Consider the following 25,512-nt stretch of genomic DNA (forward strand, 5'->3'; position numbering starts at 1 on the left):
CCTGTAGATCTGTAGGACTACCTGTGTTTTTTGTTATTGATTGATAATGTTATGTATCGATATGTTATTGTTTACTAGGTTGAGGTGGACCAACCGATACTGAAGGCCAAAATACCCAGGGCAATCCAGATAGACTGAAGGCATGCGAGATGGTCCAGCCAGGCCGAATGCCAAGAAAGCGGTCCAGATAGGCTGAAGGCCCAGTGAGGCGGTCCAGTCATGCTGAAGACTCTATATGCATGTTGTTGTTTGCTATATTATGTGGTGGTACTTTGGGGGAACTCACTAAGTGTTGGCTTATAGTTATAGTTTTGTTTTAGGTACTTTTGATGACCGTAGCAAGGCGAAGGCGTGATTGTGCACATCCTTTGATTCTATGGTATTTAGATTTTTAGGACACTCTGATTATTAGAAAGCTCTTTTGAAATAATGGTTTTGTAAAAATTATGGATTTAATTGTTGTTTTTGAAAAATTAAAATTTTTTGTGATTTTTGAGATGTTACAAGTTGGTACAGAGCCTTGGTTTGAGTGAATTGGAGGAGCATTCGTGTGAATCCAGACTCAAACTAAGGAACTGCAAAAGTTTTAAAACGGTTTTCAAAAATTGTTTTAAAAAGTGACCAAGGAAGGATGTGATGTGTATGATCAGCAAGAGTCAGAAAGTATACCCCAAGTTACCATACTATTATTTGATATGATGTTTATGGTAGAACAACATGCTAGTGATAGGCTAGGGATCTTCAGGAATTACATGATAGAATTTCTAGATGTATGATGCTTGATAGCCTAGGGTTATTTCTTGTATGGAATTGACATCATTACTATAGTTACTTAGTGTATGCATCACAAGTATACATAACGAAGATTTTATAGTATGAGAATATTTGGTTTGGACTTATTTCTTATTACTTGTTTGGTTATAGGTTTAGGGTAGAATCAAGTATTCAACTGTCTATAGGATCCAGTGTTATGTATGATTAGCATACGCGAGTGCTACAGGGTTGGTATAAGTTTCATGGGTGAGTATTTGTGTGAGCAGCCAGTTAGAGGAGAAATGTTTAGCCATCCTTGCGAGGGTGTGGATAAAATATATGTGTATCCTAGTTGTAGTATCTGTTTAGGCGATTGCGATGATCGTTGAGACAAATACGGGTAGGTATGAAAGGTAGTATGGGCCTGTACTACTGAAAGCACAGGACCCGTACGCGTCTCAAGGAAGTCACAAACCCCACGAGTTCGTCTATCAGGAATGGTTGTGATTATATGAATTGTGAAATTCTGATATGCTCTGATTTATTTTCAGTATGGTGTTCACGAGGGGATCAGGTTCTGGATCTAGAGCGAGCGACCAAGATGGGTTGAGGATAACAGATGACCAGATTCGGGAGGTCATCGTCATTGAGGTGGTTGGTGTTGTTCGGCGATCTATGCCGAAGATATTTTGTAACATCCAAAAAATCATGAAAATTTTAAACTTTTAAAAACCAACCCAAAATCACAAATTGTTTACAACATAGTTTTCAAAACATGTTCTATATCAAAGTTTCCCAAAAACATAAGTCCAAAACATAAGGATGTGTACGGTCATGCCTTCGCCTTACCGCGATCCTCTAAAGTACCTGAAACATAACCCAAAACTTTAAACCCAAAGCTTAGTGAGTTCCCCCAAAATGCCAACACATCATAATATCATAATAATAAGAGCAAAAGCATGCATACAGAGCCTTCAGTGTGACTGGAACGCCCTATCGGCCTGTAGTCTATATGAAAATGTGATTAGGAAGGGTAAAGTTTCCAACTTTATCCATTGGGGCTACAAAAAAGGTCCAAAAACCCAAATCACAAGCTTGAAAACCAAGGGATTAACCAAAATAATCTTAATCCTTAAGATCTGAAGTCCGAACCTTTACAGAAGTGTTTCTAACTGTGACATTCCCATTTTCACGGCCAGAAAAGACCGATTTTGTTTATGCTTTATTTTTCAAAATCAGAGCAACCTTTTAAAGAAAAGAGTTGCGGAATTTGTTCCTAGGAAAACATGATAAATACGTTATCAAAGCATATTCTAAAAAATGTATTTTATTCATTTTAAAACAGTGGAATGTCATCTTCAATACAGAAGCATAAGCATAAACAGAACTTACATTTATTATCACTAGTGATTTACATCTCCTTAATCTCTCAGTGTAATGTAACTTCATATCGACACCTGTGATATAAATAAAATGAGTGGGTTAGGTTGGGAAACCTTGTGAGTACATAAGGTTTTCAACCCACAATAATATAATTATTATGTTTAAACATCAAACAATCAACCCAATTACCCATCCCCATTATATTCTTTACTCTTAAGGATCTATCCTAAGAATCGGCTATTCCCCGTTCATTCGTTCCTAAGAATTACCCTAAGAAATAGGTACGAAGTCCACCGTTGCCACAATTTATATAACAAGCACTAAGTCTGCATAGTCGTCAGGGTTTAGGCACTACGTCTGCATAGTCGCCAAGGTTTTTACAACAGGCTCTAAGTCCGCATAGTCACCGGGGTTTAGGCACTAAGTCTGCATAGTCACCATGGTTTAGGCACTAAGTCTGCATAGTCGTCAGGGTTTTTACAACAGACACTAAGTACGCATAGTCGCCAGGGTTTATCTCGTTTATTAACAGTATTGTTTCGAGAGTCCACTCGTAATACATGTCAATGGGTTTTTAGAGTACACCGAGTGAACACATCGTTCACAACACCTACAGGTTGCGAGCCTGCTAGTGTTCCACTGGACCATCTAGAATAGTCTGTGGTTGTCATCCATACTCTGCTAGATGACGGGTCCAACACCTGGGTAAAAGGTTTCTCTCATTGTTTACCTCTCACCCTTATCCTATGGTCTATATCACCTCTTATTTCATCATCCAACTCATATTTCATCTACCCATGTTTTACCCAACATATTTTGTAGATATAAAATATATATACAATTTAAATCATTTAAAACATGTATAAAATCATTCACCCATCATAGATAGCAAGTATATAGATGATATGCACACGTAGCACATAATTTATAAAATACTTCATATCTATGTGTAAGATGAAAGTAACTACGCACTAACTTGTTAAAGTGATGATTCCAAACTCAGGCAACGCTTCGCTTCTAATGATTCTGATTTTCCTTCGACGAAACCTAGCATTATTATTGCTAAGTTTTTAGTCTAATCTTTATTGTGACTAATTATTAGTCTAGATTTATCATTAACTCAAAGTCTACTTTCATGATCTATCAAGTAAGGAACAATCAGGTAGGATCATATCGGAGGTAGGGTCCGTTTGGTATACGAAGTATACTGTTTGGAAATCTCACTTTAAACACATCACTAAATCACAGCCTAAACATCATCCCCGTAAGTAGTTCAATCAGTATAACAACTTTGAATCACTGATAAATCTTGTTTATAGGTTTATAATAACGATATTATATTTAAATATAAGTTATATTAAAAATAGGGTAAGCGTATCTCACTTACAGCGGGTTTTCTTAAAAATCGGGCTCTGCGCGGGCAGAGTTTTCCGAGCTGAAAAGCTCTTTTTCTTGGAGCCTTCGGGCGATCCGGGGCTTTCTTCTAGTGCTAGGGAGGTACCCTAGCCTTTGGGGGGGGGGGGGTTGGGAGAGTTAGAGAGAGTGTAGAGAGAGGAAGAGATGGTGAATGAGTGAAGAAAAAGGGTTGTCGTCACATCTATTTATAGGGAAGCTGGCCTGGTCTTCGTAGCTCGTTCATTGCGAACACAGAGCATTCTGGTGGGTACGTGTTCGATGTCTACTGGGGCGACGTAGAGCTTCTGAGGCCAAGGCTTGCGGGTGTGCGGGGCGTTCTTTCGCAGATCACCTTCTCGACTTCAAAAATTCATAACTTTTGCATACGAGCTTCGTTTTCAACGTTCTTTATATCCACGTGTAGGCGGGACCGTACTCTACAACTTTCGTTTAGACTTAATCGGTTAATTTTGACTTTATTTTTAAATTTGTATTTTTAACAAGCCGAGACAAGAAAGTCTGTGAAAAAAATCATAACTTCTTTATCCGATGTCTATTTTCGTTTGTCTTGTTACCATTACGCTACTATTAATGAGATCTTTAATTCTCGTTTAGATTGTGTCGGCTAAAAATCGTTCGATCTAATATTCGAACTCCGGGCTGCATACCGCTAAGTCGAAACTTCGAAAAATCATAACTTTCTCATACTAAGTCAGATTTGGGCGTTCTTTTTATGCACACTCTCGGTTTAAAGACCACTACGACTTTCGTTTAGATTGATAAGGATAAAAATCGCTCTATCAAAAATTCAGTAATTATGTCGTGCAGTGTCGTGTCGATTCAGTCGCAAAACTTCAACGAGACATAACTTCTTCATTATAACCCAGATTTTGGCGTTCTTTATATGTACGGAACCCTTGTGACATATTATACAACTTGGTTAAGATTACTCCTAAATAATCTTCCATCAAAAACTCATTTTTGATGCTCATTGTCTCTAAATTGACTAGCCCGGATCTACGGGCGTTACACTAACACCTAAACCATCCCAAAGGTTGGTGCTTTTTAGACATGCATGTCTGATGCATGTATTGAACCCATACTAGGTCGAAAGGGGGATTTATGACCTAATCTCTATGCAGGGCATCAAAAATTGGTTATAGAGCATCTCCAAGGCGCTACTAGGTCACATTGACCTATAGATTAATAAAGTTGCAAACTTTATGAGATCCATCCATTGCAACATCCAAGAGAGAAGGAGAAAAAAGAAAAAAAAAACTAAATATCTAACAACTTTTAATGATTGAAATCGGGTCTTGGACACTTACAAAGGTCCATGAGAGTGCCAAACTGAAGAATGGGGCTTTCTTGGTGGATCTTTGCTTCCTTCTTTCACATTCTTCCTTCAAAACACCAAACTAGCTTCACAAATAGGAGAGAAAATGATTAGGGTTTCTTTCAGACCTTGAGAGGATGATGGAATTTGAGGGTGAACAAACCCTAACCTCCATATTCCTTTAAATACAGAGAAAAATCCAGAAGATTAGGGTTTCATTTCAGCGGTCAACACGTAGTGTTCTAAGAGGAAACACTTTGTGTTGCCCAAATAAAACCCGTGCCTTGTCATATCTAGACACACCATGTCTAAACCTCAATTATACCCAAGAGTGCTACTACCTGACCAATTGACATGAAATAGAAGCATAGGGATGAATTTAGAAGTACCTGAGCATCAGGATGTTACACTTCTCCCCCACTTGAATTAGACTTTGTCCTTGAAGTCTACCGCAATGAACAAATCCGGATAAAGCTTCTACATCTCAGCCTCCGTCTCCCAGGTCCACTCAGAGCCCCTCCGATGTTGCCACTGAACCTTTACCAATGGTACTTCCTTGCTACATAAAACCTTCATATTCCAATCCAAGATAGCTACCGGCCTCTCAACATAGTTCAGACGCTCATCGACCTGAATATCATCCAAGGAAACCACTGCATCCTCATCCAATATGCATTTTCGCAGCTGTGAAACATGGAAAGTGCTTGAATATGACTGAGCTCCTCGTGAAGATCCAATCTGTAAGAAGCCTTGCTAACCCTGGCAATCACCCAAAAATCCTAATATACCGGGGACCCAATTTTACCCTCTTCTTGAAGCATATCACGCCTTTCCAGGGTGAGACCTTCAGTAACACCATGTCACCAACCTAAAACTCCAACTCGGATCAGTGCCGATCGACATAGCTCTTCTACTGACTCTGAGTTGTCGGCAGTCTCTGTCTGATCTGTTGAATCAGCTTCATGGTATGTAGGACCACTTCGGTCCACTCCATGACCCTGTGACCAACCTCGCCCCAACAAATCAGGGTATGACATCGCAACCCATAAAAGAGCTCGAAATGCGGAGCACCAATGCTGGAGTGATAACTATTATTGTAGGAGAAATATGAAAGAGGCGGGTAGGAGTCTCAGCTTCCACCGAAATCGATAACACAGGCCTACAATATATCCTTAAGGGTCTGTATCTTCCTCTCACTCTGACCATCGGTCTGCGGATGATAGGCAGTACTAAACTGCAACCTCATTCCCAGTTTCTCATGGAACTTTCGCCAAAAGCAAGAAGTGAACCGAACATCGCGGTCTTAAAACAATGGAGACCATAACCCCATGATGAGCAACGATCTCACGAACATACACATCAACCAAATTCTCGGCCAAAGAAATCTTCAGAATCGACAGAAAGTGGGCACTCTTGGTCAATCGATCGACGATGCTCCAAATAGTATCAAAACCCTTTGTCGTCTTTGACAACTTGGTGATGAAGTCCATCGAAATCTGCTCCCATTTCCACATGGGAACCTCCAGAGGTTGCAGCTTGCCATGTGGCCTCTGATGCTTAACCTTGACCATCCTGCAGGTCATGCATCTCTCCACATACCAGGCTATCTCTCAATTCATACACGACCACCAATAACTCAATCTCAAATCCTGATACATCTTGGTGGCCTCCGAATGAATAGAAAGTGAGAGTTATGAGCCTCCCCTAACACAATCTGTTTGACCCCACCAGAACCAGAACCTAGACCCGACCACATCGGGTCAACAATCCACGACTATCCGAGACGAATTTGACAATCTCACCCCTGATCCTCTCTTTGTTCCAATTCTCTTCCCAAACACCCTCAACCCGAGTCTCCCCAATCAATCCCAAAAGTGGGGAATCTTTTGATATCCTTATACACGACACCCTGTTTGAAGGTCCAGCCGACTTGCGGCTCAAAGCATATGTCACTACATTCGCTTTACCCGGATGGAAAAGAATCTTGTAGTCATAATCCTTGACCACGTCCAGCCACCTGTGTTATCTCATGTTCAGGTTCGGTTGATCTATAATATGCCTCGGACTCTTGTGATCCGTGTAAATAGTAAAATGGATCCTATAAAGATAGTGCCTCCAAATCATGAGGGCAAAAACCACTGACAATTGTATGAAATACCAGGATCTGACCCCTGACACTTGTATGTAAGACTGGGATTTGACCCTCGGCATTGCAAGGAATGACCATGGGGGTATCCCATGGTACTTGTATGTAAGACCGGGATTTGGCCCTCGGCATTACATGGAAAGACCATGGGGTAACCCATGACACTTGTATGTTTTGTGTATGTGGTATTATGGGGAACTCACTAAGCTTTATGCTTACAGTTTATGTTTATGGTTTCAGGTACTTCCGGATTGAAATATATTGTACTCTGATGATTTGAATATTTTGACTGGTTGTTGATTTTGAACAATTAATGAATGAATTGTTAAACTTTTAAAAGAAATTTTTTATTACTGTTTTTGAGACGTTACACCCGAAGGAAGAAAAAAGTGACAATTCATTCAAAATGAGGGTCTCACGTTTTGTGATGACCCAAGGTAAACTATACAGGAAATCCATGGCAAGTCCATACCTTATATGCCTAGAAGATCACAAGGTTGCGGAAGTCCTAAAGGACATACATGAAGGAGATTGTGGTAACCACACTGGGTGCAGATGGTCCAAGGTGTTGAGGACGGGATACTACTGGCTAACCATGAAGAAAGATTCCTTATTGTATGCTCAAAGATGTGATGCTTGTCAAAGACATAGCAACATCCTACGCCGACCAGCGGAACCTTTACATCCTATCTTCTCCCCTTGGCTATTCATGAAGTGGATTGAGGTTGAGGCTTTCATTTAAGTAAGAGATAAGGAGGTGGTGCCGTTTATCTAACGTAACATCCTGACCAAGTTCAGGATCCCTGCCAAATTATATGTGATAACGGATCCTAATTCACAGGCATGAGGATTAGATATTTTTGCATAAGTTAAGGAATCAAAATATTAATGTACACCCATGTTCACCCTCAATCCAACGGTCAAGAGGAATCTAGCAAAAAAAATAATAGTCAATAACTTGAAAAAAAAAAAAGATTAGATGAAAAGAAAGGAAGATGGGCAAAAGAACTTCTTTTCGTCCTATGGGCAGATAGAACCACGCCCAAAGTGGCCACGACCTAAACTCCATGCTCATTGGTGTTCGAAGCAGAAGCGATAATCCCCACTGCATGGGCGGTCCTAGCTAGGTGCCCGGTGTGGCACCGGCAACACCTAGCTTCCGTGTACGAAGTAGAAAAAAAAAATTAATTTTTACCTATTGTGCCACTACGTAAAAAAAATCGTGCACCTACTAAAAAAATTGTGCAAGTACATAAAAAAATATTGTCACTCTTTCGGGAATTACCGGACGAAAAAAAAATAATAACGAGCCAAATGTTTTATTTAATTGTAGTTAGTCCAATTGTCTAAAGCCCTAAAACCCAAATGAAACTTAATTTGATAAATTAGCAATTGGGCTAATTGCTTGTAAAAAAGATAGCCCAATAATCCTAATTGTGAAATTTTAATTAAACCATCGGTTGAAAGGGGAAAAAAAAACACGATCGAAGACTTAGAAGCGACGCACGAAGCAGTAGGCACGACGTCCACGACTATCGACTTTTGGCCCCAAAATTCAATCGATCAATCGACCTTGAGGGCTGAGGCTTGATCGATTTCAATGGTTTGATGGATCAAAATTCACAATACTTGATGTCTTGATCAATTTCACAATGAAGCAAGTAAGTTTTACCAATTACCAATTCATTAAGATATTTGAAATTGATATGTATTTTTGAAGTTAGTGATTGACTTGGGTGAAATTGATTTGTTTTGTTGAAGTTATATTGTTTGCTTAGGTTATATTGCTATGTTTTTTATTGAATTGATTGTTTGATTATGTGAAATTGATATGTTTTATTGAATTTATTGTTTGATTAGGTGAAAGCAACTTGTTTTATTGAATTGATTGTTTGATTAGGTGAAATTGATATGTTTTATTTAATTTATTGTTTGATTAGGTGAAACCAACTTGTTTTATTGAAGTCATTGTTTGATTAGGTGTAATTGTTATGTTTTTATTGAATTTATTGTTTGATTAGGTGAAAGCAAGTTGTTTTATTGAAGTCATTGTTATGTTTTTATAGGTTAAACTAAGTGGTTTTTTTACCAATAGACAAAGACCTAATCCTAATGAAAGTGGTGAAGAATGTTTCCAAATACCAATCACCAATCAATCAATGCCTTCAGTTTCTAATCCTAATGCAACTCCACAAACACCAATCACCAATCAATCAATCCCTTCCGTTTCTAATGCAACTCCACAAACACAATACTCTAACCAACCTAATGATAATGTTGACTTGAAGGATCTTCCAAAGGACCCGGCGGATAGGCCATTGATTACAAGTTACAAACCAAATATAAGAGATGATGTAAGAAGAGCATATTTTCTTCAAGGACCGTGTCAAGTAAGGGCACATAAGTTTCCTAAAAAAAAATAGGTGATAGATTTAGAAGATTCGTTCCTTCATGGTTTGATGATTTTGATTGGTTGGAATATAGTGTAAAAAAGGATAGTGCATATTGTTTATATTGTTATTTGTGTCGGGACCTCATGGGACAAAAAGGAGGGAGAGATGCATTTGTTTCTCAAGGTTTTGATACTTGGAATAAAAAAGATGCATTTCGGACTCATGTGGGTGGTATTGATAGTTTTCACAACAAAGCAAAAGAAAAGTGTGAGTTTTTAATGAGGGAAAAACAAGCTATCAATGTAGTCTTTAGGAGGCAAATCGAACAGAGGATCATAAATATAAAGCTCGATTACGTGTTTCTATTATTGTTGTTAGACTTTTATTGAAAACCGGTTTACCGTTTCGTGGTCATGACGAGTCAGTTAACTCGGAAAATAGAGGGCTATACATTGAAGTGTTAAAAGCCATTCGAGAGACTAGTGAAGATATTTTCAACAATACTTTATAAAATGCTCCAAAAAACAATCAACTAATTTCCCTTAAAATTCAAAAAGAACTTGTGCAATGTTTTGCACAAGAAGTACTTTTAAGTATCCGTGAAGAGATTGGTCAAGATGTTTTTGCTTTACTAGTTGATGAATCTAGTGATGTTTCAAAAAAGGAACAAATGGCTATTGTTTTGCGTTATGTCGATACTCTTGGCTTTGTGAAAGGAAGATTCATAGGTCTAGTGCACGTGAAGGATACGTCTTCTTTGACACTAAAAAAACGCCATAAATGAAGTACTTACAAGTAATAAGTTGAGTTTTAGTCAGGTAATTTATTCTTTAGTTTTTTTTGTTATTTCAATTTAATATATATATATATATATATATATATATATATATTAATTGTTTTAAATTTTAATAGATAAGAGGACAAGGTTATGATGGGGCTAGCAATATGCGAGGGGAATTCAATGGTTTGAAAGCTTTGATATTACAAGAGAATGACACGGCTTTTTATGTACATTGCTTTGCACACCAACTTCAATTAGTGGTTGTGGCTATAGTAAAGAAGCATGATGGTGTTAGTGACTTTTTTGAGCAAATTTCGTTGGTGGTTAATGTAGTTTGTGCATCGTGTAAAAGAAAAGACTTACTACGAGAGCAAGCAAGAGAAAGGGTGCAAAAAGGCTTGTGTAGTGGTGAACTTGAAACTGGAAGAGGGTTATATCAAGAGACTACACTTGTTCGAGCGGGAGAAACAAGATGGGGTTCACATTTCAACACACTCACAAGTTTGATGAAGTTATTTGCAGATGTTCTTGTAGTTTTAGATTTTGTGAAAGCGGAGGGAGGGTCATTGGCAAACCGTCAACAAGCATCTGGAATCTTAGCATATTTTAAATCATATGAGTTTGTGTTTTACTTACATATGATGTATGACATTTTACACCTCGCGGGTACATTGTCAAAGCAACTTCAAAAAAAAGATTTAGACATTTTAGAAGCGGCTTCGATGGTTAGAGGGACAATGGAGGCATTGCAATCTTTTAGAAACATAGGGTTTGCTAGCATTTTGCCAAAAGTATCATCTTTTTGTGAAACACACGAAATTGATACTTTGGATATGGAAGAGTTGTATATTGGTGCGAGAAACCGTAGGACTACAAAGACTAATAGGTTTCATTTTGAGGTTGAAATCTTCAACACGGTGGTAGATATGCAACTTACAGAATATCGGGATCGATTTAGTGAAACAAGCACCCAATTACTAGAATACATGGGTGCTTTGAGCCCTTGTGATTCATTTGCACAATTTGACAAATCAAAGTTATTGAAGTTGGGTAAGTTATACAAGTATGACTTTGATGATTCAGATATGATAGACCTTGAAGGACAACTTGAGATATTTTATCACTCTTGCATCAAAGATGAGCGCTTCGCTAGTTTGAAAGGAATTTCCGACCTTTCTCGTTTGATGGTTAATACGGGGAAGCATCGATCTTATCCTTTGGTTTATAAGCTATTGAAGTTGGTTTTGATATTACCTGTAGCGACCGCAAGTGTAGAAAGATGTTTTTCAAAGATGAAGCTCTTGAAGACCGACTTGCGTAACAAAATTGGCGATGAATTTTTGAACGACGCATTGCTGTGTAATGTCGAGACCGAAGCACTTGCGAAAGTTAAGAATGAAAAAGTAATGGAGCGGTTTCAAAATATGTCTGCACGAAGAGGATAAATTTAAATTCTAGTATATCGTTGTTATATTATGTTTAACCAGAAAAAAAAATTGTATTAGATGAATAGATGTTTTATGTTATGTTTGACCAGAATTTTTTTATTTTTTTTTAATGTTTTATATTATGTGTGACGGGAAAAAAAATTGTGCAACCCCTATTACTAATTCCTGCGTCCGCCCCTGCCCCACTGAAGTGGTGATCCCAACAACAAGATATTTATTTCAAGATCACGAGAACAATGATATGATCCTAGCCCAAGATCTTGATATTATCGATGAACTCAGGGATCTAGCCAAGACCCGCATCGCTGCCCATCAACAAAGGATCACCAAAGCATACAACAAGAATATTAGAGTCAGAAGATTCTAGATTGGAGACTTGGTTTTGAGGAAAGCATTCCAAAACACCAAGGATCCTAGAACATGTAAATTGACACCTAAAGTTTGCTATGCTCAGGAATACAAGGATCTTGACACATAAGGATCTTGATACACAAGGATTCTAACACACGAGGATCCCGACATTCGAAGATCCAAGGATCCTAGCATTCAAGGATCCCAATGGCTACAACATTCTAAGATCTTCACGATTACAATACGCAAGTGCCATAGCAACTACAAATAGAGACTGATTATCTCTCCTACGAATAAGAGTACTTAATTCCCTCTAAGGTTTAAAGAGTTGATTACCTCTTTCATACGAGTTAAAGTTTCTACACCTCGATTGGACGCACGATATCCAACTATGAATAAGGGGATCATTTCATGCTGCAGTGACTAGGCAAACATCTTATTTATGAATATAAGTTAAGATCCTAAAGTTTGAATCTAAGGTTGATAACATTAACATGCTATCTCAAGTTGGGATCTTCCCCAAAAATCACATAAGATTTATAACATTGACATGTTATCTGAAGTTGAGGTCTTCCCCAAAAAACACATAAGATTTATTACATTGACATGTTATCTTTAGTTTGGATCTTCTCCAGAAAATAAATAAGGTTTATAACATTGATTTATATTTAGTAAGAAATCAAATATCCTCTTAAATTCTTTCTTATATATTTACGATCGTAGCACTTATCATATTTAATCGAATTAACAAATTTTTATTACAATTGTTATTATCTAAAATTTTAGATTTAAATACAAAGATGGATAGATATAAATAACCTGAAAATATTTGATTTCTCATGGTAAAATAATATTAAAAGCAAAATCAGAAAATCATATTCACAGAGAGTTGAGATTTGAGAAGACATACATACACATGACAGGTTTGAGGAGAAACTGCGCTGATGCGGTCCTTTTGGGTTCAATGCCCTCGAAATTCTTGCCTGTGTCTAACACAAACTGATTTTCCCCTTTTTTGCCCTAGCTTTCTTCTTCCTTAAACTTCAACCCATCAAACCCTAATGTTTTCCTGAATTTGCACGCAATTTCCACAATTTGTCACATCTCTGCTCTTCAATTTTGAAAAATCCCTTTAATTTTTACCCAAAATTGCATCCCCTATTTGATTTACTCTCTAAACCACCAGAAGGGACAGAGAGAAGATAAATTTGTATGTATGTTGTGATGATGGTGTTTGATTTTGGAGCTTGTTATTCATCTTCTTCGAATTTTATATCAAGAAACAAATCTTCTCGATATTAATTTCTCTTGAATGCAACCCAATGATCTCTAATGTGTACCCTAACTAAATAATCATAACCCCAGGTTTTTGCTCCGCGCGATCCCCTCATAATGTCTGACGAACCATCCTCATCGCCGATCCATTGCGACGGCGAAATCAACGACAACAATAAAACTGCTGCAAACAATAACAATGGAAGCGACGCTGTAGTGAGGAGAGAGAGGCCTTCGCGGGCATGTACTGCTCGTTCCGCTGCACGGCTGTACGCAGCTGCCGTTGCGGAAGCAGCGGTTGTGACCGGTGGACGGAAGCAGAAGTCCAGACGGCGGCCTTCTCGGAGAGAAATAGAGGAGGAGGAAGAAGAAGAAGAAGAGCAACCGCCTTCTCCGCCTAACCCGTACAGCACGATCGTGACGCCGTTGGTGCGAGAGCCTCCGCTGTCACAGTTGTCGCGATGGAGTATTAGGTCTATGTGGGAGCTAGCATCAATTCTTAATTTTTTTAATGTGAGCTTTAAAGAACAAATCAAAATGTTCAAAGAAAGATTCAGTTTTGTTTTCATTCAAAGCGGTTGAAGTGTGAATAATTGTTGTGGGTTTTCGTTTTGCAGGTTTATAGGCCTCTTTTGAATATTAAAGTTGAGTTTTCTGTTGAAGAGTTCGAAACAGCCCTGATTACACCGAATGGTACTTTGGGTGACATTCATATTCCTTTATTGAAGGTTGGTGGGTGTGCATATATGATAAAGAATCTTTAACTTTGGAAAAATTGTTAGCGTACATGTTAATTGTTCAATGTTCATACCATTCATTCTTTCTGTCCCCATAAATCACCTTCCTTACCTGGACTTATGGTTTACCTTCATCATGCCCGAGGAGAGACCTCACTATTTAGCATGTGCATTTGTCTTTTTAGTTCATAAAAGTGAACATATCCATGTGAAATGCAGAAATAATCTTGAAAGGGTCGAAACTATGCTTAAAATTTTGTAGCTTTAGAGTATAGAACATGCTTCCATATGAAGTATGAACAAAAGATGGAAGGAGCTGAGGTATTGGAAGGTATTGCTTAATAAATGCATGTTAATAAACTTATAGGTTAAAGTCGGGTAGGTCAAGTTTTACCTTATTCACTGGTTATCCCTAAGTTTTTAGATTGATAGACCTCGATTGACATTTTTTAGTTAAAACTAATCAATCATCTAGGTCAGTAACAAAAAGGGGTGATTTGGCTTCTTTAAGTATAAAAACTTTGTTGTTACACGTATGCATAACAGTATAATACAAACAATTAACTTAACCTCTGATTCCATGAGAAGATTGCCAACCTACGCACCACTTTATTAGTTTAAGTTAGGTATTAGTATAGTTAAAACCTGTTGTGAATATTACAATGCAAGCAGCAGAACTCTATAAAAATTGTAGAACCAGGAAGAACAAACAACAATCAGCCTAATGAGGTGGAAAACTAGGGTTTGTATCTGTATACATGCATTTTGGGTGCCTATCTTCCAAGTTGTTTAGCTCTGATTGTTTTCACAAATAATATTTTAATAAAGAGACACAGTGCAGAAAAAAAAAGACTGGTAGTCAAAATAAAATATGGCTCCTAGTCAATCAGTGTGTTGGCTTTAGTATATCATATCTCTCTTTTATTTTGAAATTATAGTGTCTAAATGAACAAGAATTTTGAAATGGTCCAAAAAGGAAATTATAACTTGAGCGAATTTAATTTCCTTGTTTCATCGATCCTGCAAAATATAACTATATGCGTAAATTTATTTGATACATTTACTTCTAATAAATGTCACATTTGGTTATTGCGGCTCGTGTTTTTCTTATAAATTCTTCATTATATCTTTTTCACTTTGATTTTTTGTATTTAGGCAATACCTCCAGTTACTCGGATGGCGTTAGGAAGAAACACATGGGTTACTGTTTTATGCAGAAAGCTAAGAGATTGGTGGCACTGGGTACATTATATTTTCATTTTCACCATTAAAATTGTCATAACTTTCTTTTGTTCATAACCGAGTTTGCTTTTGAAACCTAATTGCAGGTTGCAGAGGGGGAATTACCTATTGTAGCATCACATGGGTAAGTTGTGCTACATTTATGATCAGCTGTATATGTCATTTGTTTTCATTAGTAATCAACTAATTACCATATCTTGTCCTTTCAGGGCAGAGATTGAAACATATAACACACTTGATCCTGGCGTTCGTGTGATCATATTGAAAGCCTTATGTGACATTCGTGTTGAGGTATTCATTCTGCTGAATTTGAATACAACCAGCTTTTCTCCATTGTTGCATGGTTTATTAACTACTATGAACTGTTACAGCAAGAAGATATAAGAAGCTATATAGATGACTCTATAAAGCATGGTGTTCCTCTTTCAGCATTTCGTAAAGAACGTACAGGTGGCGACTCTCATGGAGTGTCTTACTGGTACTTTTCGCATCTTTGTCATGGATATTTTTTCATAATGATTTTAGTCAACCTAAAGTCTATTTTGATTTGATTTTTTTTTTTTTTGGTGAAAAGGTATGAGGATGATCCTATCATTGGGCAGAGATTATACCGTGAAATTAGGACAGTGGAAGTGAAGAAAGGGAAGGGGAAAAACGTACAGTCTGTTCCATCTTATCAGTGGGAAACAATTGCTACTAATTTGGATGAGTTTCAAGACGTTTCTGTGAGTTCTCCTAGTGATGATTTCTGCTCCTTTGTTGAAAAATGTTTTATGTAGTGTTTGGTACATGATAGAATCAGAGAAGGAATGGAATGGTTCATTCCATTTGGAAGGAGAAAACTGTTCGTTCTTTCCGATGGAATGGAATGTGCCATTCAAGAACATGATCACTTCAATTTAGTGAAAATCTGCAATATAACTGGTGTTTATCCATGTAATTTTTCAGACAAATCTTTTCTAAAAAGTTTCATGATCTTAAAGAAATTAAGAAAATATGTATTTACTATAATCTTGTTTGAGTTTTAACGTGTTTTTATTATGTCTACCTTTTTATTTTTGTAAAAGAGTTCATATAGTATATGTTAATAATGTGTAAAGTTGAGTTAAAACTGTGTTTAGTATTTACGTATAATATAAAAAATTCATTCCATTTCTAATTTCCTACGTACCAACCAAATATTAGCATGAAATGTAAAGTGTCACGAAGCAATATTTGAAAGTCTAAATGCCTTTTTTTTTGCTAGTAGATCATGTTGGTGAAACATTTCTATTACTGCTCATCTGATGGAGTTACATCTTTTATATATTTTTTTCACTGTCTTAACTCTTGAGGTTTATATCCTTCCTTTGACAGGAAAAACTATCTTCTAGCAAAAATCGTACCGAGTCTTCACTTGGGAAGAAACTAGAAGATGACATCCTACCCGAGATCGAGAAGGTCCATAAGGTAAGCAAAGAATCTTGCATCTTTCTCCATTTGGAGAAATGAAAAGAAACAGTAAATGAGGGAAAATCTATGAAGAATTAGGATTTAACAGGGAAAGCCAGACTTTTTATATTAAGTCGTTCTTTGTACATAAAGTCAAACAAGAGAGAAGCAATATGAGTGTTGTAATTATTTGTTGTTGGTGCAGAGGAAAGAGAAGTTACTCAAGAGACAGCATCGACAAGCTCTTCTTCTTGATAGCATGATTATTGATGCACTTGGTCCAGGGCGTTCCCTACGTGGCAGAAAACCTGTGTCCTACACTTTTGGTAAAATTAATCACACTCATTTTCATTCTTATTATATAACTAAATTCACTCTTCATCCTTTATATTTTATTCCTGTCACAATAAAAATTGCAACTTTTGCAGATGATTATGACCGATCAATCAATGAGGCTATCAAGATAACCAAGTAATAACTTTTTTACCTTTACTATTTCAATTCTTTGTATGGATTCTTATCTTTTGTTCGTTTTTCCAGAAGGAAGCAAGCGTCCCCAGAACATAGTGTGAGAAGAGAAGGTTTAAGAAATGGGGTTTCCACAAATGGCGCTCCATCACAAACTTCTCATCAACCCTCACCAACTCCATCATCACCCGATTCTCATTCACTCCAACTTCATTATGATGAAACCGATGAAGATCATGCATATGCATCTGAACCCTTGGATCGAAGGTACCCCCTTGCTTTTGATTGCTGTCCATGGCTGATCCCCTGTTTTTGTCCCATTAATTGTTGTATTTATCACACTTCACTTGAGGAGATTTTTCAAAATCAAGTAAATTTTGCTTACTATAATATACCAATAAGAAAATATCAAAATGTTGAGTAGATTTTTCAAAGTACAACACTGTCCCCATTAAGTGAAAAAGAAGCAACACTGATTCTGTTTATGTATAGCAACAGGAAGAGGCAGAGGCCTCAGAGGTATTCGGCACACGAGTTTGTAGAAGCAGTTTCCGACAATGATGCTGACATGGACATGGATAGTGACGATGATATAGTTGGTGAAGCAGTATACGATGAAGAATATCTAAAAAGAAGAAAAGGAAGGAGAAAGATGTCAAGTAGTTCTGAAGGTGAAGGAGATGAAGAGTATCATTGGGATGAAGAAAATGCCAAGGACGAAGAAGAAGAAGAAGAAGAAGAAGAAGAGGATGAAGGCGATGCATCAATAAGTGCAAGTGAAGACAGTGACATTCCACAAAGATCCAACAAATTTTCGGGCCGGGCCCGCCGGGCCACAAAACTAAGGTCGGTTGTTGAACTCCAAGACGGTCTCCGACGCAGTAAACGGGCCACTCGTAACCGTATTGATTACACAAAGTATGAATTTTCCGATTCCGAACCCGAGCCCGACAAGTTAAATGGGCCGAATAAAAACAATGAAGCAAGTGAGAGTGATACTCCGGGTTTTCCCATGGGAAGTGACGATAATACTGGTAGTGGTAGTGATACTAATAATGATGATATTGATAATGGAGAGGTGAAGATGGATCGACCCGTTATTGAAGATGAGCCTAAGATGGAAAAGGACGATGAACATAAGGAACAACTACCTATGAAAGTTGATGAGCCGGTGGATGATGGATTTGAAGGTGGTTCACAAAAAAGACGGTTTCTTGATCTTAACGAGCTTGCACCAGGTCCAGGGTTTGAAGATGGCCAGACAATGAAAGATGAAGATACAGATAACTTGTAGAGGTTTCCCAACTCATGGTTTGGGAAGCTAGTTGTACGATATTATAAATATATAAATATATTTGTTAGTTTTTGCAACTTAGAAGGATATATATATGCTTCGTTGGTGAAATTTTATGCAGCCTGTCCCCAACGTATGCCGAGAAGATTTGTCAATTGATTTTTGGTATGTTTTACGTTGCAACCGATAAATGGGGATTTGCTGATTCATGGTGCAACAAAGTAAACATTGTACCTGATATATGTAGCCATCATGTATCATGTATGTTCAAGATCCCTACTTACACTTTACATGGATCATTATTGCATTACAAACTGGACCTTTCATTTTGTTTGTATTTTAACTACCACTGTACATGAGAGGTTATACAAAATCCACATGACAACTCCCATGTGTAGTTGGGTTATAAGCGTTTCTTGATGGTTGATTTTGTTATATACAGATGGTTTTGTGAGAATGCTATCTCATGTTGCAGCATTCGATACGACCATGCAGCTGCAATTTGTTCCACATGCATACCATTTGTCTAGGTGATTGATAGTGTGCTGTGTAGTAATCTTGAATTCACCCAACTGACAAAACTTCAAACTGTGCACGTACTCCACTCGTTTTTTCTTGTTGAACTGCTCCACCCACATCCCCATACTCACATCTTCCATCTTGAACAGCTGTCAACATCACACATCAAACATCACAGATGACATGTTAGTTTGTTAGCAACCAGAATGTATATAGTTCCGGAATTTTTTGTTTGTACTATTGTCCTACATATGCTAAAAAAACAAGGCTATATAATACATAAAGATCTGATTTGATGAAGTCGGACCTTCAATGTATGCTTCTCAAACCCCGAAGCAATGAACTCAGCAATATCCGATGATAAAATGTGCCCTGGACCATGTATTTGACATTTCTAGGCTTCTTTGGGGACCAAAACTCGGGTGTGTTGATGGTAATGAACCAGCAAATATGGCATTTACATCAACGTCTCCTCTCAAAGCCAAACCAGTTGCATCCTCCAATGCAAAACCCTAAAGTAACACCATCAACAAACAGCATTAACTCCAAAAAACACACGACTTTGTATTAGATAAAATGGTTGTGGATTTTGAAAAGGGTCAGGAATGATGTAACTCAGTTCGATAAGGAAATGAAGTTATGTGTCTACCATCGACATTGACATGGTAACCCTCCAAGCCTGCACTAAGAGTAAGAACGAATAGCTTCCCTTCTGTAAAAGGGAAGGGCCAGTCATAAGTCATCTTCTTCGTCCTGCCTATCATCCTGTTCAACCACCAGCTGGTTTTTTTTATTCCTCTAAGCTGCTATCATCATCACGTTTCCACTTCTCACATTTCACCTGGCCATCAACTATGGAAAGTCACTAGATTAGCTAGTATATGACTCGTTTGAGAATCATCAATGGCGGATTACTGAAATTCAAATGAATTCGAATTTGATTTACCCGTTTCTTCATCAGTTCTGGACTTCCACCCCTCACATCGATGGGCAAATCCCCATTGCATCCTGTAACATGTGTTCTGTTCGATCACTGGTTTCCCATTCCAATCTCCCTTCAGTCGAGGATTAAAATGCAAAATCCTCGGTGGGTTTTCCCCGTCAACCGTCCTTAAACCTTGTAACTCCATCATAAACTGCGAAACCATCAAATTCTGACCTGGTTTCAGCAACGAAATCTTTGGATTTTGCTCAAGGTGTCCCTCTCTAGGACTACCCACAACAGTTATATGCGATCCTAATGTCATCCCACAAGGAAGCACAATAATGCTTCCCCTTTTTTGAAACAGAGACCCCGATAACGCGACAGAAGTAGGGCAAATCTCCCTGGTATGATTCTGATTGGTGATGCTTTTTTAGGGTAACGGAAATTTACCCAATTGAAGTTCTTCCCAAAACTTCTTCCCGACTGAAAATGCTTCTTTTGCAGACTTCTGGATTGTCCCAAATCCATCTTTTCCGGTAGTGCTTATAGCGTTAATGTCATAATTCAAACTGGATAACGCTTTAAGCTCTCGAATTTTTCGAATATTTCTGGATTTGGAGAGTGCTTTTGGAATTGGGGCTTCTTTTTCTTGTAATTCTTCTTCACTGTCAAGAGGAAAGAGATGTTTGGACAATCCGTCGGTGTAGAGAAAATTAATTCTTGAAAGTTGTTCATCGTCTTGAGGAACTGATTTGAATATGAAGGGAACTACTAAACTAACGATGAGCATATACAAAAACCCTACACCAATTAGAAACTGAATTTGCCTCTGAGACATTAACCAGTCTAATTTAGCTCGCTTCATGTTCAATTTCTCTAACTAGACACAAAAATTACGCAAGAAAAGGGAAGAATCAGGTATTAAGAGAAAAAGTCAACTGAAATGTGATTCGTAATAGATTAAAGGGACTGGACTAAGCTTCGGAAATTGAGTTGATTACTCGAAGACCTATCTGAATTCTGAATCGGAGAGGGAACATGCAAAGAGGGAGAAGGACGCCATTAAAATGGTGGGAAGGCGGAGTTGTAAATAGAGAAAGCTGAGGTGGTGGAAGGTCGAACAGGTCGGCCACCGCCGCCGTGAATCAAACACAATTTGATATTTTACTCCAAGAATTCAAGATGCGACACTTCAATGCTTCATGCAAAAACATTGTTTTTTATATACAAAAACCTCTCTCTCATCTTGTTTTAATTATATCTTTTCAAATCTACATTGTTTAAGTAAAAAAATTCAAATTTAATCTTATATATTTAACCGGTTGTGATATCTGTTTACGACACCGGAAATGATGAATAAGTAAGTACTCCGACTTATATTAATAAATAAAAACCATTGACATATTATAAATAAACGATAAATAAGTCAATGCTTCAACATTAGATGTCATATTGTTAGTTTACAACAATTGTCTGAAGTTATTATTTTTAATCCATCTCTACTTTTATCTCTGTACGTTGCAACATATAACTACCATAAGTGAACATTGGTTGTCTCAAAACTCGAAAATTTGAAGAAGAAATCTGAAATCCGATTAACAGTTTCAAAATTTCAAGCAAAAAAAAAATCATTTTTTACTTAAATCTAACAAAAGATTAAACAAATATAGTAAATGTGAATTATATACATTATTAAGGCATGGAATCGGATATTAGATTGAAAACTTGTGACATTAAACACTTCGAAATTGAAATTTCAAACATAAACAAATAGATTGCTTTGAAAATAATTGGAAAAACAAAAAAGAAATACGGAATTTAAAGATCAAATCTGAAATGGGATATTCGGGAGTAAGTGACCATTTTTCAAAAATCAAAAAAATTGTTATATTTAAAAAAAAAAAAAAAAAAAAAAAAAAAAAAAAAAAAAAAAAAAAACTCACTTATAATAGTTAGTTTACTTGTAACATCCTGACTCCCAGGTATAATATTGAATTAATTTACTTTCATAATTTCAGGGTTTGTGTCCTATTTAAAGGACCTTAAGCCTTCATATCCACTTCCCTTGTCACCTTAGAGCTCTATGAGAAACCCTAAACAAGCTTCATTCGTTGTGGGAAAGGGAGGGGGAGAGAGAGAGAGAGAGAGGTTAACTTTAGTCCTTCTTGTGCACTTTTGGAAGGAGATTGGAGAACAACACGACTTGGAACGAGGAGGGACTTTTGGATCCAGTGTTCTTTGGTGTTAGCTTCTGTTTGGATGTAAAAAGCTACCATATTGACCATTTCTTTTGTTAGATCTCTTTTTAGGGAGTTTTAGGGTTTTCTCCTATCGATCTTTTGGTTATTGAGTCACTTGAGCATGACATGAGATTGAAACATCAGATCGGAACTGTAGAAGGTCCTTTGAGCCCAACGATCCAAGCTTTATTAAGCTAGAGACAAGCTTTTATGCATTTAACCCTATATATAGCTTATGTTGGCATTTCGAGCCCTAGATGCCATGCATGGACGTAAGGCTCGCAGCTTTACGTGGTATTTTAGCCTTGGGAGGCCAGATCTAGAGTTTGAGACCTTATTTCTGCTTAGAATAGTCTGAATGAGAAATTGTCTAGGGGGACTTGACGAGTGTATGAGCCAACTCGACGAGTCAGTTAAGGTTTTCCCCCGATAGACTGGACGCGCTACAACTCGACGAGTTGATGAGACAACTCGACGAGTTGAGTTGGATTTTTCCGATATTCCAGAGAAAATGAAGGAACTCGACGAGTTTAGTCAACATGGACTGTTGAATGGAGCGTTGACTTTTAGGGTTTGGTCAACTGTGGACTGTAGAGACCATGGAGGGGTAAAATGGTCTTTTCACCCTTTTTGAGATTTAGTGGGGGAGTTATCTTAGCATATCAAGTGGTTATTACAATTTGCTTATTAGAGATAATTATATTATGTAGGCGGAGTCTAAACTGTTCGTGGGGTGCTAGATCTACTTGCTTACTTCTGAGGTGAGTCTTCTCACTATACTTACCTGAGTGGTAATACCGAATGACTGGAAGGTCTTATTTGAGTTATCGACTGGAGGGACCTATGTGCTTATATTAAGTTATGTGATACTATGCATTTTGTCTTTGTGATAGGTGCTATATTATGTGTTTTACCGAGATAGGACTGGAGGGTCCAAACTGAGTTGTGAGACCGGAGGGTCTTCACTGAGATATAGGACTGGAGGGTCCAACCCGAGCTGTGGGACCAGAGGGTCTCCATTGAGACACATGACAGGAGGGTCCACACCGATCCGTGAGACCGGAGGGCCCATGTCGAGTTATAGCCATGAGAGGCTTATTATTTGTGTATGTAGTATTTTGGACTCACTAAGCTTCGTGCTTACTGTGTTGTGTGTTATGTGTTTCAGGTACTTCTCAGGATTGCGGGAAGGCACCAACTTGATTGTACACACATGTTTGAGACTATGTCGAGGATTCTAAGATTTTATCAGTTGTTTTGTTGAGATTGTGCTTTGACATTTGATACATTGTGGTTTTTGAGAAAATGTGATACTGATTTTTATGTGATTTAAAAATGAAAATTTTAGTTGAAATTTTAGAGCGTTACATTACTTAATATATATTTTTAAATACAACAAATAAAAGAGTAAGATTATCAAATGACATTTAACCTTTTTCCATTTCACGAACATCTAAAGCTAATAGTTTGTTTCTATTTAGAGTAATGAAAGTAGTCTAATAGTAAACCAAATTAAAAATTATGTTAATATTAAATCATTAAGATAGTTTATAACTCTTAAAATGTTAAAAAAAAATAATAACATGTAATAACTCCACATAATTTATAGTAAATTATGTCATTAAACTAACATGTCATTAAACTAACTGTTCATGAATTTGTTTGCACATAACATAAAATCAAAGTCAAAATTGAATTTTACTTGTCATATGTACTAATTAGTAAATTTTAGTAAATTATGTCATTAAACTAATTTAGGAATTTTGAAATTAGAAGAAAAGTTTGCATTAATGAAATTTATATCAGTTTATTATGAAATTTATTATAATTATTACATATCAATATGTAATACTCGAGTATGGTAAATTTCGCATTTAACCTTTCTTATCCAAAAACATTCCATTTTGGACCTTAAGCTAGTACGCGGGGCGTACTAGGTGGTACGCTTAGCGTACTAGCCTGATTTCATGATCGCGGATCCCATCTACATACGTTGGGTGTATGTGGAGTACGCATGACGTACGTAAGCTTAAATGAAACCCTAACTTTTAGGGTTTACACCATATTTAAACCTTATGATAGCCTCTTTTGGTCATATTTAGCTAGCCTTTACTTTCCTTTATCCAGAAATAAAAAACCTTAGTGTGTTCTTGTGAGTTTTGAACCTTAAAGAGTGTTTGTTGGTGATTTGTGAAGGAGGAGAAGAAGAAGACCATTTGGAGAATTGTCTTGAGCTTGAAGACCCGAGGATAGCTCATCCTTTGCAAGATTTTTGAGGTAAAAAGCTCACATCTTGATGATCCATGATGCTAGATCTAGTTATGTTGTTAATTTATGCTTTTTGAGTCCTTTGAGTGATTGATGAGCTTCTTGACTCACTCCATAAGTTTTGGTGTTAGATCTAGGCTTCTGTTGGTCCCCTTATTCATGAAAATGCAAGCTTTATGGCGTATCTTGGACTATGCATATGTTAAGACCTTTGTTAAGCTCTTTTTGAGATTTTGAGCCCCATTAAGCCATACATGTGTTTAAATTTGCCAACTTTATGTGATTAGTGGTCTTATGGAATCAGATTTGAGAGTTTGGCTTGAAGTCTCAATGGATTAAGTGCTTAATGAAGTGGGGTGGTCAACTGGGGAGTATGCTAGGCATACCAATCTGGTACGTTGTGCATACTAGCCGTAAAGGGTGTACGTTAAGCATACGAGCCGAGTACGTCGCACGTACTAAACATGTGGGCTTCAGATTTTGGGCTTCTCGGTTTTGGGTCCATGTTTGGACCTTAGGAGATTAGGGTCTTCTTGGGCCATCAGATTTCTATTTTGGGCCGATTTCATTATGTTGGGTTCTTTTGGTTGAAGGCCCACGAAACGATTTGGTCCTAAATTTGAAGATTGGGTCATAATTAGGATTTGTGTGTCAATTTTTGGAATTGGGCCTTTTTGAGTAATTGGTTTGCACCTTGGCCTTGGGCCAAGTTAGGTAAATGGTAAAATGGTCTTTTACCCTAGTTTAGACTCTTAGTTATGACTCAGGATCCAATTATTAAGTGGATGTTATTTTATGATGATAGCGTAGAGATTTTCGGACCAGCAACCAGAGATTTATCTGTGAGACTCAGCAGCTTGATGTGAGTTTCCTCACTGTGTTTAGTGGGTCGAAGGCACCAATGTCGGATAATGGTTTATTATGTTTGGATTCTAGATGTCTACGTGACTCTTGCATGTGTTATGTGATGGAATGGTTACCGGGCAAGGCTTGATGTCGGGCGGGTGTAACGCCCCGAAAATCATGACATAAAATTTTTTGTTTTTAGGTTAACAAATCATTGATATATTTCTTTCCCATGAAACCAAGGTAATCAAGAGTTAGCAAAAAGATCATTAATCATAGTT

At 37.4% G+C, this 25,512-nt stretch overlaps 2 protein-coding genes and 1 pseudogene across 6 annotated transcripts; 2 read left to right on the top strand and 1 right to left on the bottom strand.

Moving 5' to 3' along the window:
• Positions 1-10,351: 10,351 nt before the first annotated feature.
• LOC145002433 (uncharacterized) lies at positions 10,352-11,632 on the top strand. Its single transcript, XM_078961714.1, has one exon. It carries the CDS (start codon positions 10,352-10,354, stop codon positions 11,630-11,632), a length of 1,281 nt encoding a protein of 426 aa, XP_078817840.1.
• Positions 11,633-12,863: 1,231 nt separating this feature from the next.
• LOC144997539 (DDT domain-containing protein DDR4-like) lies at positions 12,864-18,510 on the top strand. Of its 4 annotated transcripts, none has more exons than XM_078957528.1 (13): positions 12,865-13,200; positions 13,352-13,774; positions 13,879-13,989; positions 15,154-15,240; positions 15,327-15,364; positions 15,450-15,531; positions 15,612-15,718; positions 15,815-15,965; positions 16,597-16,689; positions 16,877-16,997; positions 17,100-17,142; positions 17,212-17,406; positions 17,632-18,510. In XM_078957528.1, exons 2-13 carry the CDS (start codon positions 13,379-13,381, stop codon positions 18,431-18,433), a joined length of 2,226 nt encoding a protein of 741 aa, XP_078813654.1. In that variant the 5' UTR covers positions 12,865-13,200; positions 13,352-13,378; the 3' UTR covers positions 18,434-18,510. The 4 variants fall into 4 exon arrangements, with proteins under 4 accessions (XP_078813769.1, XP_078813654.1, XP_078813593.1 ...); XM_078957467.1 differs by having other exon boundaries at positions 12,865-13,196; XM_078957643.1 differs by having other exon boundaries at positions 12,864-13,774; positions 17,638-18,510.
• Positions 18,511-18,713: 203 nt separating this feature from the next.
• Positions 18,714-21,087, bottom strand: LOC144997843 (hydroxyproline O-galactosyltransferase GALT6-like; annotated as a pseudogene). The gene is made up of 3 exons (XR_013659980.1): positions 19,899-21,087; positions 19,260-19,804; positions 18,714-19,101 (listed from the first exon to the last, which is right to left on the bottom strand). The product of XR_013659980.1 is annotated as a hydroxyproline O-galactosyltransferase GALT6-like (transcript).
• Positions 21,088-25,512: the final 4,425 nt, after the last annotated feature.

This window comes from Lactuca saligna, chromosome 1 (assembly GCF_052625555.1).
Source record: "Lactuca saligna cultivar CGN05327 chromosome 1, ASM5262555v1, whole genome shotgun sequence".
Classification (NCBI taxonomy): domain Eukaryota; kingdom Viridiplantae; phylum Streptophyta; class Magnoliopsida; order Asterales; family Asteraceae; genus Lactuca; species Lactuca saligna.